Below are 14,811 nucleotides of genomic sequence, written 5' to 3'. Positions count from 1 at the left end.
ATAGGACAGATTAAGTTCAGGGTTTGTCAGAAGGCTGACAGTGATGAACAGTGGGAAACAGAGAGCAGAATGAAGTGGTATGGTCTAAGGTTTGTGACTGCTTCAAGGGGCATATTTTACCTAAACTGCAAATCTAAAAGATTCTTCAGTGATACTCTGCTTACAGTTTGATACACACACACATACACACACACACACATACTCTCTCTCTCTCACTCTATTCACCTTGTTACTCATTTATTTCTATGACAATGAGACAACGATACATCTATGTAACATTAGGTCATTCTCTCTGGTAGGTCAAGTCCTTGCCCAGATTCTGAGACAATAAGCAGTCTGGTATTCAAAATAATGAAAACTCAGTCTCAGCTGTAGCATTAACCTCTGGCTCTGCTATTTCCTGCTTCCAGCACCATTCTCAGATTACTGACTCTTTTCAGCTCAGGCAGAAGCAACCTCCTTGGGTAGCCTATTTCTGGAGAAGATCAACTACTTTTTGGCATCAGTAGAATATTTGCTTCTATGTCTAACTTCCTAATAAGGTCAACAAGTTCAGGGTGAACAACTGAGTGCTGAAAGCCCAGGAAAATGGACTAGAAAGGATAAGAATGTTGTGTTGCCTCTGGAAGCTCTCCTTACACCACAGAGATATACATGTCAGGCACTGGCTTACCTGGTGTGATTTCAGAGGCATTGAATTGGTCTTCTTTGATCTACTGAAAGATGCTTTAGAGGGAATTGGAGAGAAAGTGGAGAACAGAAGGAGAAACAACGTGCAAGAAGTGGAGGCTGAAGGCCACAAAGACAAACCATGCCTGGAGAGAGTCCTGCTAATCAGACCTGCCTGAAATGGAAAACAAGTGCAGCCAGCTGCTTTGAAAGACCAGCTTCGGCTTTGCCAATAGCATTAAATTGTTAGTGAATTTCCATCTCATTGACCTAGGGAGCCTTAAGCACTGAGATCAATACTTCAGTACTTTAGTAACAAGGTTGGTGCCAGCCATTGCTGGGGAGGGGGCTGAGTTCCAACTGAAATGAAATCTAAGAAAGCTTTTTTTTGATAACTCCTGGTCCTGTTTACAATTTTACTCTCTGCCATTAAGTGAAATAAGATGATCTCTCAGCAGCCATGTTATTCAATCACCAGGGAACGGATTATACAGGATTTGAAGTTGGAAGTACCTGCTCTTCTTGTCCCAATGCATCAGCCGGTTGCTGCAAAACTCCTAGTAAATAGGCAATGTTGAGAAGGAAAAGCCTGTATAGTCATGATATGGCTGTATAAAAGCTGAATTTTCTCCTTTGAGAGCCCCTGAGGATTTCATCTGTTGTAAGGATACTATTAATTCAGTGGTAGTCTGGTTGCCTTGGACCTCAGCTTTCAATCCTCTGAGATGTCCCAGGATCTAAGGTCCCAGATCAGCTAGCAAAGTTTCTCTGGGAACTGATCTCAAAGCGTTTATTAGGCAATTCTACATTAGTTTCTTTTTCCTATATATGTAGTTGCCAGTTCTATGTATTAAATATTGACAACAGCTCTAGTAGGATTTATAGTAAAATCCTTTTGGGAACATCATACATTTCACAGAAGGGACTCGGACTGTTTTTATTGTTTCTTTTTAAAATCTTGTGCTCCAAAATTATAACAGCAGAAGATGGCTGTCGCTATCCAATTAGCCCCAGGATTTAACTAAGATATACCAGAAGGGTCTATTACTGCAGGGTGAGGGGAGGAAAAAGAACATACCCAGAGTATTTCTTTCACTCTGTACTATTCTAGGCATCATACTATATTACCTCATTTAACTTCTCAACAACTCTAGAAAAAAGGCATTATTATTGCTCTTACGTAGGTAAGAAAACTAAGTCTTAGAAACACTATGTAACTTTTTCCAAAGGTCAAAGTTCCTAGAAGAGGCAGGATTTATATGCAGGTAATTTGACTCAAGAGTTTATGTTCTTTCCACTACAGCATGTTTCTTTAAAAAAGCTTCCCTCTCAGGGAAAATGCTACAAAGTCTATTGCCTGGCTTAATATCTTCATCATAATCTGGAACTAATTTTCTGATGAATCAGGATGGAGTAGGCTGAGCAGCATGCCCACAGTACAGTTGTCTCTAATAAGGCCTGGTGAAGGACACGGTGAAGGGCAATAAAACCCCAGCATGAACACAGAGTTTTATTCTTTCTGATGAGTCACATGTGAGGCATAGTCAAATCTGGCCTCTTCTTTTTGAGCCAAAATAAGCTCTGCATTTGCCAGCTATGTTGTTGGTGTCTTCTTTGTTTCCATGAAGTCAGTAATATACCTGGCTTTTGAAAACACCAACTTTATTAAAGGAATACTTCTTTAAAAATGTTAGTATGATGGAGTAAAAGCACACCCCCATCAGGATGCCAGAGAACTAGGTTTCATGCAATAAAAAGTGAAACAGTTTCACATCTAGTCTGGTTTGAGTTGAGAAAGACTCTCAAGTCAGGTTCAAGCTCATTGAGAAAGAGTGCTGGGGTAAATCAGTGACCCTGCTGTGCGTGTGGGGTGGGGAGTGGTGGGATATATCATGCACTTGCCATCCCTATTCTGGTGCATGCCCCTCCCTTCTCCCATGTATTAACTTTATGACTTTGTGAAAGTTGATCCAGCATCTTAAGGCCTTTATAGCAAAATGGAGATAATGACACCTTATGTATCTAAAGGCAGCATGGAGAGACCAGCTGATCTCTTCAAATCTTTTTCAGCTAGGAGGTTTAAGATTCTATTTTCTAGTATAAAGCTTAGCATTGGCTGGACTTTAATGGATTTAGTCATTGGAAACTTTAATAATGATAATGTTTTTTAAAAGGGCAATAAAAATTTTCAAATGATTCTGCTCTAAATCAAAGAGATTTACAATATATCAATTCTTTCTTCATATCAGAACAATAATACTGAGGAAGTCCATTAAATGGTTAACTTAATTATAGCCTGTGAACCCTGTGGGGTCTGTGAAAATTATTTAGAAAAACACAGAAATGTAGGGTAGCATTCTAAATATCTATGCAGATGTTGAGTCTTAAGGAAATAACATTGTAAAACAATAAATTAGTTAACCTCATTATAGCCTTGCCTTGAGAAGAAACACAGATGATGTCTCTTCTATGTGAAATGTTCAATGAAGAACACTTCTACTTTCAATACTCACACTCCATGCAATAAACAGAAAACAGACTCAGAATTGCTTATCACAGATCTATGTCTTACCTGGGATCACAGAGAAATTTGGTTTTCTCTCCTTCTTCTCTCCAGATAAGCCATTCTCGAAAAGAAGGATGTACAAACATACGAGTCATGTCTCTGCGCTTGATTAGGAACATGGAGAGGTTCTCCATTCTCTGCTGAAAATCCTCCCATTCTAGTGTGCCTTCAATGCTCCCAGCATTGATGGCCTGGAAGATATGCTCATCAGTCAGTGGGTGGAGAGAGGCCACTGCCACATTCAGGAGAGGCATCACCCGGTCAAAGGAAGACTGGGTTGGGAACTTCATATTGCACTGGAGTAAATAAACCTCTGAGAGCGAAACAGGAACTACTTTGTAGCTAGAGCTCTTTAACACTAGATAGCCTTTCTCTATGAGGTCAAATGTAAGTTTCAGATATAGATAGGACCCTTGACTGAGGGTCTTGAGATGAGAACTGAGTTTGCCAAATGTAGTATTGTCCATTTTGCCATTAAGTGAAATGTTATTCTGGATCTCTGAGCTGCTGTGTATCCGGTGCAGGATGTAAGCCTGCAGGTCCTGGTCTATGGCTTCATTCTCTTCTAGTCGATCCAAAAAAATCCTATGGAAAGGCAGCAGCTTGGTAATTTCCTAAAACAGATGGAGAGAGAGAAAGAGACAGAAAGACCTTCAGTTTCCCCTAACTCTTGTGATAAACTATGAGGTTCACAAATTTATTCTGAACTTCAAAGTGGCCAAACAGGGAAACATGATCAAGTATCAGTATCCAAAAAGTAAAACAAATTAGTTGCACAGAAGGGACACAACTTCTCCTAACATTGAGACTTAAGATATATTTTTAAATGGGTCTTTGTAAAGGGTGCTTTTGGAGTGATTTCATGATCGTTATTCTAAACAACACTCCTGAAATAAATAGAAAATAGAGTGCTGTATAACTCTTTTGCTGTAATTTTTCTCAGTGTAAACCAGGGCATAATGCCAAGTACAAGTCAGTAAGAGAAATGTATAAAGATTCAAAGAATGCTTAGAAAAAGTTGGTTTTCTAACTCTCCTAATAAAATGACTATTTAAAAAAAAATTTCCCACACAACACAGATGTATAAAATGACTACATTTAAATGCAGGCCTTCTGGAGATACCTTAGCTGAAAGGTACACTTCTAATAGTAGGAAGCTTGGCACCTTGGTAATCTGTTGGAAATTCTATTGGGGGAAGGTGATATGGCTTTGGGGCTACTCCTATGCATTGGATTCCATCCTTTCTTACCTACTCATGGACTTGGCTCCTGTGAGTACCCATTCCCTCTCCTGCAGCTGTTTCTTCTCAGCTGGGTCACACAGACATAAACTCCATATTCTTCCTTCCAGCTATTACCGTGTATCTCTGTTCCCATTTTTCACAAAAGTTTTCTCTATTCGCTATTTATAATTCTTTCTTTCCCATTCTCTCCTCCATTTGTTCCAATCAGGCTGCACCCGCACCACCTCACTGAAATGGTTCTTGTCAAGGGCATCAGTAACTTTCACTTTGACAAATCCAATAATAAAGTTCCAGTTCTCATCTTCCTCAATCTCTCAGCAATGTTTGACACAATGGATCTCACCTCAATGCACTTTTTTTGGAGTCACTTTCTGCAGCATGTTCCCAGAGAACGTTCCCCTCTTTTCTGTCTTAGCACACTGGCCACTTTTAACCTTCCCTTTTTTGCTGGCTCTGTTTTTATTTCCCAGCTCACCCAGGGCTCTGGGCTCTGTTCTTTCCTCTTCTCTAGCCATTCTCACTCCCATCAATAGATTCTTTAGTCCCATGGTGCTAAATATTATCTATATGTGGCTCATGCCTAACTTTATGTTTCTAGCTTAGTCATCTCCCCGAGTCCCATCTTATATCTGTCTACTCAACATTTACATTTGGATATTTCATAGACAATGTGACTAAATCAGTACTTAATTTTGTCCCCCGCCACAAAACTCACCCCATGTCAATAAATGGTATTACCACTGACTCTACCACCAAATTCTAGAAGATATCTGTGATCTTTCTATTGTCCTCAAATCATCATTCACCCATTTGCTCACAACATACCCAGGATTCATTCTTGAGTCTTCTCTCTTGCTGACACCCACATTCAGCCCACCATCAAGTCCTTTGACTCTCCTTGAAAATACAGTCCATCGAAATATGACCATTTCACATGGTCCCCATCATTATCACTCTAGTCTAAGCTACCATGACCTTTCACCTATACGTCTGCTTCGACTCTTTATCCCTTACATTTTATTATGTAGACGGCCAGTTGACAGAAATCTTTAAAAAAGACAGATCAGATCTCATCACTTTTAAATGAGAGGCCTTTCCTAGATATCTTATCTAAAACAACTACTATCCAGTTATCCTCCACCATATTTTGTTTTTCTTCATAGCACTTAACACTATCTGTAATTTTAGTATATGTTTAACTTTTTGCTCATTTGTTTTTTGTGTTCCTTACTAAAATATAAGCTTTAGGAGGATGGGAATATTGCCTGTCTTGTTCATTTTGAATCTCCAGCCCCTAGAACAGTCCCTGAAATACTCTTAAGTACTTAAGAAATGTTTGTGGAAATAATGATGATCAAATATAAATGAAGGTTCATTTTCTAAAACCTATAAATTCTTTCACTGTCAGAAATGAAATAATTTTTAAAAATTCTTAGTTGAAGTACTTTTTCTATTGGCACAGCTGAAAAATTAAAGTCACCTACTCTATCCGGAAACGCTTACAATTTCTTTTGAGACTGCACATGATATTATGTGAGAATACGTATGAGGATAACATCTCCAAAGCATCCATTTGGTAAAGCAGTCAGAGATTACATTCCTGGAGGTTTCTTTCATTCATCTTTCATTTTTAACAGTCAAGCTACTAATAATGATAGGTTATATAATTTTTAGTTGTAAAGATGGATTTATATTGATTTATCCATATCCTTTAGCTCAAACTACTTTGAGATTAATAATAAACATCTGTAAGGTGGTGGCCAGGATTAGAAATATAGTTTCTCATCATGGAAGACAGTAATGCTAATTGGTCAATATATGGAAATAATGCTAAGTGCCTGGCAGAGGGGGAAAGGAGGGACTTAAATGTACAGACTATTTTCTGTACATTAGCACTTATGACAAGGGGGCTGCATCCAAATAGTGACATAAGCGTGTAATGTTTGAGATTTTAATATTCATCATAAGAGGAAATAATTTTTATAAAAAGAATGAGAAACATTGTTCCAAACCAAGTGTGAATATGTAAAGAATGGGACACCAACTCAGCTACAATGAGAAGGCTGGGGAAAGCAGTCATTTATCTTCAGCCCAAATATTTTTACAGGCTCAGACTCACATTCCTGGTCCTTATTCCAGGCCATTAAGTGACCAGTGAATGAGAAGGGAAAGTAATTAGAAAAAACAACAACAACAACAAAAACCTTATCTCTCAGTTGTAGTAAATTTAATCTAAAGCCCTAATATTGCCAATTTTTGTTAAAGGAGGGCATGTATAGAAGAAAGTCCATATTCATGCTATAGAAGAGTTGTTTAAGTAGAAGCAGAGGGAGGAACCAGAAAATCTCATTCTACGGTGTAGATTGAACTGAATTTTGCACAGCATTAAATGATTAAAAAATGTTAAACGAAAGTCAAAGTGTTAGAGATCACCTTTACACTGCTGTCCTCAGAACAGTCTAGAAAAATTGACTTTCTTTTCATGCTATTTTGAGGAACATTTTATTAAACCTCATCCAGAGCAATAGGAATGGGAATCTGAGAGTCATGTACAAAGAATGTTCTTTCTAGATCATATCTCTCAAAATATTAGATTAATTCTTCGGGAATTATTCTTCATAATGCTCTAGGACATAGTAGAAGTTTATGGAACTGGGACCTAGAACTTTTTCAGTCTAAGCTCTTTCCAAGAGGAATCATTTATGGTTTAAAAGCAAACAAACACATACCTGTAAACTGGTCCTAACTGTTACAATTAGTTTGAGCCAAGAAGGAAACTTTCCGATCATTTTACTCAGAAATGATACAATTGTATCCCCATAATCCGGTTTGTGAAATTCTGCTTCATTTAATCCATCAATTAAAATGATGAAATCTTCATCTGGGATTTTTCTCTCTGAGATAGAAAGAAACACATTACTTAATAATTACCAAGTGGATAAATGAGTTCTTACTGGATCTTTGATCACATATTTCTTTGGAATAAAATATTAGAAAAGGCTTGTCATGTGTTTAGTGAATGCTCAGGGTACATAATTTATTCTAAGGGCATGGAAAAATTAACTTAGTAAATTCATTTTGCTTTTAATCAGGTATGAAGGCTTTTGTCACATATGAGTATATATATCATCATTTTCAGAAATCTCCATATTAATAGTTGTGAGACAGCCTGAGTATTGGAGTTAAGAAAATTTGCACATGGGAAGTAATTTTTCTCTTACACATGAAAAAGCTGAGTAGAATGTGTTCTGTTTTTTTTTTTTTTTTTCCTATCTGACAGCATTAAAGAGAATAGTATCATGTGTTCTTTTGGGAATGTCCCCAAAAAGGTTTATGTAAAGTCTAAAGCAGTACATAGGACTGCATGTGAATGTGAATGTGTAGTGGGAAGGAAGAGACAGAGTAACAGAGAAAAGGAATCCCAGGCATTAGACAGAGTTGAACCAGGTGGCTAGATCCCAACACCCTAGCAGCTTCCTAGACTATACCTAAAGCAGCTGCAATGAGACCAGTCCCTTGCATGATCTTCCCAAAGGTGGAGGAGTCAAGTGGGAAAGACAAACATCTGCTGTGTTTGTGTCCAGTTCTCTCTTGGACTCCACATGAACCTGCATTGACAAAATCAATTTAACTTTAGGGCTATGCTGACGAAGCAGCTTGGGAAGATTTCAGGCTTCTGCACTTGCTAAATGCTTATTGATTCTTGGTTCAACAATTAGAGATTCAAAAATTTCCACACTGAAAGAACATTTTAGTCTAAGTGAATTGTGAATAACAAGTAAAAGTTATTAGTTAGCAGGATTTCACAGGCTCTGAAAGGGGGAAAGCAGAGGGAAGAGGGCAAGCAGTCATCAGATACCTGGAGTGAGAAACAGGTTTTATCTGAGGAGGAAAAAGAAGATGAAGCTGAGGACAGAAGAAAATGTCTGTGGACTCGTGTACAAAATTGGCTCTTTTTGCCTTTGAAAGTCAAGACCAATTGAAACTGAACATACTGTTTTGTTTCCATATTTGAAAATATACAGATCTTTTGCAATGATTAATAAGCCCTTTTTATTTTTCTCCTAAAGCATAAACTTTGTAAAAGAGATTTAATTTCAATATCCAAATCAGTTCTCAAATTATGAAGAGTTTTAACAATTACTTTCATCTGCCAAGTTTTTAGGGAGTGAAATGAACTATGGATTCCAGCTCTATTAACAATCACTACTAATGGAGTGGTATTCTAGATGACGAAGCACTAAGAAAACATGAAATTCCTTTAGGGAGTGCAAAGTATTAAGGAAGAAAGAGGAGTTGCTTGGAACTAACTGGGATTTACCCAAACAACTAGGGGGGTGGGTGTTATGTTCTTGATTTTGAAGGCTCTGGCTCCCTTAAGCTTAACCATGCCTTTAATTTCCATAGAGGAATTTTCTAGTTGCATTCTGCCTGGCTAAGCACCATCAGCTAGTATCACTCACTGTGCTTGAGCTATCTATCCCTATACTGGTTCAGGAGAGCCCACTGCAATATTTTCAAGCTCTGACTGTTAAACAGCTGGTAGCTTGGAATTGTCTATGGTGGGAATATTTACACAATAAAAATTGGCAAATATTACAAATCAGCCCTCCTCTCCCAGGTGGCTGTTAAAAATTTACCAGCACACCATTGTCCCCGCCCTTCAATTACATCTCCTTTAATAACTTCAACCAGGTTCCTTCATAAGAAAGTCATGATCTTCCAGTAGACAAAACAGCTGATGATAATGCATCTGTTGGGATTTTCTTTGGGAAATCATCACAAACACATTCTCAAGCATGAAGATCAGTAATGTGTACTAAATTATGGTCCAGACATTTTAATGAATGAATAATTCATTTGCTAATAAAATTACATTTTCATTTGCATAAATTCTTAGTAGATTAAGCCCATGAGTAAAGTAGATAATATATTATTTTTTATTTTTAAAAGGGGGTACTTGCCTTCCCCCTTAACAAAGCTAATTTTATTCTTCTAAATTCTGGTTATTATTTTCTTTTTGAGATTTCCCCTGTTTTGAAGGAATTACTTACAAGTCACCTACTAATGTAGGTGTCAAAAAAAAAGTCATCATTTAGGAAGTAAGGAGGGCATATTTATCTAAGGATATCATAATTTTTAGGATTCAGAACAATAAATGCAAATAATTTCCTAATGCTACGAACAATGAGAACTGTTCCTGAAACAATTCATTTTCCTTTGCTAAATGATAAGGTTTCTCAATTATAAATTTAAGAGGTGAGATACTAATGTTCTTTAGATTTTCACTTTGAAATGCAACCAGCCTACAAGAATGCTTCAGTATGTTCACTCATTCAAATTTCTGTAGATATTTATAGTAGTACTTTAAATCAGTAGCTTAAAAAAATTTTGCAAATAAAAATAAATTGGGGACTAACAAAGGATTGCTGCTTCGTATTTTGCCATGTAAGAACATGTAAAATATAATTACCATCCACGATCACCACTGTTTCATAGAATAAAAAGGATTTTAACATTAAAAAAGTAGGAGGGACATTATCTAATCTTTACATACATATATATGGAAAACTACATTATATCTACATCCATACAAATTCTGAGCTGTTGCTATTTTCTTATTTTGTCACGGACTAACTAAAAACTTTAAATGGCCTGGTACTTAGGAGCCACTGCTCTAGGTGACAAGTCACTAAAAAGGTTTCCCAAACCCTTTAAAATCCTTATTTTTAATCCCTTGTAAATACACGTTCACCAGGGATTCCCCACTGCCTCCACTTATATGTGTTCCTAACAAATACGTAAACTTTCTTCCTTAGTAGTTCCATCGTAAGACTCTACCTAGGTGCCTGAGAGAAATAAGAATTACAGAGACTGCAAGAGAAGAGATAGCAGCTAGTACTGAAGTCAGAACTGAATCTTGGCACATGAGATTCTTTTACTGGTATATATAGGAATTGTTGAAATTGAAAAAGAAGACTCATATCAGACAATATTTTTGTTCTGAAAAGCTTCACATAATATCTGAGTTATCTTTCCTTCAGTGTGGTAACAAATTAGTGTCTCAGCTGAGCCTGGTGGCTCACATCTGTAATCCCAACACTTTGGGAGGCTGAGGTGGGAGGACGGCTTGAGTCCAGGAGTTCCAGACCAGCCTGGGCAACATCGTGAGACACTATCTTTACAAAAAATAGAAAAAAATTAGCCAAGTATGATGGTGCGCTTCTGTAGTCCTAGTTACTGAGGTAGGAGGATAGCTTGGGCTCAAGAGGTCAAGGCTGCAGTGAGCTATGATCTTGCCACTGTACTCCAGCCTGGGTGACAAAGTGAGATCCTGTCCCAACAAAACGAAACAAAACAAAACAATTTGTGTCTTCTTTCATTTCATATTGGTAGCTAAAGCAAAAGTGTACTGAGAAACTTCAAAACTTTTTCATTTGTTTTATATGAGCATGTGGGTGTGCGTGTGTGTATGTATTTTAATCACTGTACTTGAGGAACTTTAAAGTACTGTGAAAAATACTGACTCATTTTTCAAAGAAAATACGTAATTTGAAATCTAGCTTCTGACTCTAAATTGAAAGTGTTTTCCATTGAAAAAACTCCAGCTACCTTTAAAAAATAACTCTATATTAAAAATTATTGCAACAAAATTTATATATAGTGAATTACAAAGATCTTAACTATACACTTTGATAAGTTTTGACAGCTATATGTACTCACAACACTGTGATCAAATTTAGAACATTTCTATCCTTCCAGAAATTTCTGTTAGGTTCTCCTCCAGTCAGTCCTCAATAGGAAACCACTGTTCTGATTTCTATCACTGCAGACACTTGCTTCTTTTGCTTAACATGTTTCTGAGACTCTTCTACATTGAGTGTACTATTATTTTGTTCCTTTTTAATACTAAGAAGTATTCAATTGAATGAATGTACTACAATTTATTTATCTGTTCTGTTGATGGACACTTGGGCTGTTTCCAGTTTTTGACGACTATGAATAAAGCTGCTAGAAACATTCTTGTACAAGTGTTTTGTAGACATATGTTTTCATTTCTCTTGGGTAAATACATAGCAGTAGAGTTGCTTGGTCATAAAGTAGATGTACATTTAACTTTGTAAGAAACTGTTGGCTGGGTGTGGTGTCTCATGCCTATAATCCCAGCACTTTGAGAGGCTGAGGCGGGAAAACTGCTCGGGCCCAGGAGTATGAGACCAGCCTGGGCAACATGGCAAGACCCCCATCTCTTAAAAAAAAAAATTAGTCAGGTATGGTGGTGCATACCTGTAGCCCTGGTTACTCAGAAGGCTGAGGTGGGAGGATTGCTTGAGCCGAGGGGGTCGAGGCTGTAGTGAGCTGTGATCATGCCACAGCACTTCAGCTTGGGCTACAGAGTGAGAGACCTTGTCTCAAAAAAAAGAAAATGACATAGTTTTCCAAAGTAGTAGCGCTATTGTACAGTCTCACCAGCAATGTATGAGAGTTCCAGTTGTTTCTCATCCTTACCAACACTGGATGTTCATTCTTTTAAATTTTAACCATTCTAATGGGTGTGAAGTGGTATTCTCATTGTAATTTTAATTTGCATCTCCCTGATTACTCATGTTAAACACTTCTTCATGTGCTTGTAGGCTGTTGACATATCTTCTTTTGTAAAGTGTCTAAATCGCTTGTCCATTTAAAAACTGAACTGTTTGCATTCTACATGTATCGTAGATACAAGTGCTTTGTCTCTCACACACAGAAACATAGTGAATATTTCCTCCTCTTTGGTGACTTGCTTTTCCTTTTTCTTAGTGGTATTTTTTTGTTGAGCAAATATTTTTAAGTTTGATGAAGTCTAATTTGTCATCATTTTTATATAATTAGTGATACTTTATGTCTTTAAGAAATCTTTACCTATTCCAAGTTTGTGAAGATATTCTATGTTTTTTCTATTAGCTTTAGAGATAGAACTTTTCTATTTAGGTCTGTGATCCATCTCACATTAATTTTGGTGTACAGTGTGAAGTAAGGATTGAGATTCTTTCCCCTTCCCCAAACATTTATCTAGTTGTTCCAGTACATCTGATGACAAGAATTCTCTAATTGCCTTGGCACCTTAGAGAAGATGAATTGACTGCATATGTGGGTCTATTTCTGGATTCTCTATTCTGTTTCATTGATCTATTTTCTATCCTTGCATGAATACAATCCTGTCTGTGGAATTTTGGACCTGACTCAAGCTGGCTCATGAGAGCTGATTGCTAAATTTTTAAGCATCAAATCAGCCCCCCATCCCTGAGCTGGTTGTTAAACATTTACTAGCATATCACTGTCATGACTATTATAGTAATCTGTAATTCTGTATGTCTTGAAACCAGATCCTATCTTCCAACTTTCTTCTTCAAGAATGTTTTGGCTATTTTTGTTTGGTACTTTGCATTTCTAAAAGTTGTCCATTTTTACAGAAAAATTCTGCTGGGATTATTTTTTTTTTTTTTCTGAGACAGAGTTTTGCTCTTGTTGTCCAGGCTGGAGTGCAATGGCGTGATCTCGGCTCACTGCAACCTCCACCTCCTGGGTTCAAGCAATTCTCCTGCCTCAGCCTCCCGAGTAGCTGGGATTACAGGCATGCGCCACCACGCCTGGCTAATTTTGTATTTTTAGTAGAGACAGGGTTTCTCCATGTTGGTCAGGCTGGTCTCAAACTGCCGACCTCAGGTGATCCACCTGCTTTGGCCTCCCAAAGTGTTGGGATTACAGGCGTGAGCCACTGCAACCAGCCGGGATTATGTTTAATCTATAGAATAGTTTAAGGAAAAACTGACATCTTCCAATCCACATTTATGGCATATCTCTTCCACTCACTAAGTTCTTTAATTTCACTCTGCAATATTTTTTCTGTGCTTTCACTAAGTCTTACACATCTTTCATACATTTATTTTTAAGTATTATATATTTTTCGGTGCTACTGAAAATCGTATTTATTCTACTTATTTGTTGCTATATTGAATAGCAAGGGGTTACCTGAATGTCTGGGGCTGGGGGTTGGAAGTTGGAATCATCTGGAAGCTTATTCATGCGTATGTTTGGTGGCAGAGCAGGAATGAGCACTGGGACAGTCAACTAGACTCTCCCTGTGGTTTGTGCCTTGCAGCATGGTGAACTCAGGGTAGTCAGGCTTCATACATGGCAATACATGCTTCCCAAACAAGTGCTCTGGTGAACAAGATGGAAGCTGCATGGCTATTTACGACCTCCCTCAGTTGTCACATAGCATCACTTTGTATTTTGTTGGCTGAAGCAGTTGCAAGCCTGCCCAGTTATGAAGGGAGGGGACCCAGATTGAACTATTAGTGGAAGTAATGTCAAAGAATTTGTAGCCATGTTTTAAAACTGCCACATAGTTTTAAAATTTCATTTTCAGTATTTTGTTGTTAGTATAGAAATATTTGTATATTGACTTCATAGCCTAAAGCTTTGTGCTTACTAGTTCTAGTCAGATTTCTTTTTTCTGGGTAGATTCCTCAGAGTTTTCTAAGGTAAACAATTATGTTGTCTGCAAATAAAGACAGTTTCACTTCTTCCTATCCAATATTTATACTATTTGCATGCTTGTTTATTTTCTTATAGTACTAGCCTGGACCACCAGTGGAATGATGAATGTAAGTGGTGAGAATGAGAGAACACTCCTGTCTTGCTCTTGACCTTAGGGGAAAAAAGCATTCAACATTTCACTACATGTATTTTTGGAGTTGTCCTTCATCAGACCAAACTTCCTTCTACTCCTAGTTTGTGTAGTTTTTATCACTAATTGGTGTACTTCGGAGGGACTGGTTTCATGGAAGAGAATTTTTCTGGGGTGGAGGGTGGAGAGGATGGTTTAGGGATGAAACTGTTCCACCTCAGATTATCAGGCATTAGATGAAGTGGACAACCTAGATCCCTTGCACGCATAGTTCACAATAGAGTTCGTGCTCCTATGAGAATCTAATGCTGCAGCTGATCTGACGGAAGGCGGAGCTCAGGCGGTACCCGTCGCTCACCTCCTGCTGTGTGGCCTGCTTCCTAACAGGCCACAGACCTATATCCATCCATGGCCCAGGGGTTGGGGACCCCTGATGTAGTATTTTGTCAAATGCTTTTGTACATTTATTGAAATGATTATGTGGATGTTCTCCTTTATTTTGTTAATATGATGAATTACACTGATAAACTTTCTTTTTTCTTTTTGAGACCAGGTCTCATTCTGTTACCCAAGCTGGAGTGCAGTGGCATGATCTTGGTTCACTGCAGCCTTGACCTCCTGGGCTCAAGTGATCCTCCTGCCTCAGCCTCCTGAGTAGC

General features: G+C 37.8%; 1 protein-coding gene across 6 annotated transcripts in view; it reads right to left on the bottom strand.

Annotated features, from left to right (window-relative positions):
* TANC2 (tetratricopeptide repeat, ankyrin repeat and coiled-coil containing 2) overlaps nt 1–14,811 on the bottom strand; it is a 487,927-nt gene that overhangs the window by 70,739 nt on the left and 402,377 nt on the right. For all 6 annotated transcript variants that reach the window (XM_063657089.1, XM_054458934.2, XM_063657088.1 and 3 more), the window contains 2 exons: nt 7,209–7,375; nt 3,242–3,849 (listed from right to left, as the gene is read on the bottom strand). In XM_063657089.1, the coding sequence (XP_063513159.1) occupies nt 3,242–3,849; nt 7,209–7,375 (775 nt within the window). The remainder of the gene's footprint in view (nt 1–3,241; nt 3,850–7,208; nt 7,376–14,811) is intronic.

Source organism: Pongo pygmaeus, chromosome 19 (assembly GCF_028885625.2).
Source record: "Pongo pygmaeus isolate AG05252 chromosome 19, NHGRI_mPonPyg2-v2.0_pri, whole genome shotgun sequence".
Lineage (NCBI taxonomy): Eukaryota > Metazoa > Chordata > Mammalia > Primates > Hominidae > Pongo > Pongo pygmaeus.
Note: the sequence above shows the minus strand (reverse complement) of the source record. Positions and strands in the feature narration are given on the sequence as shown.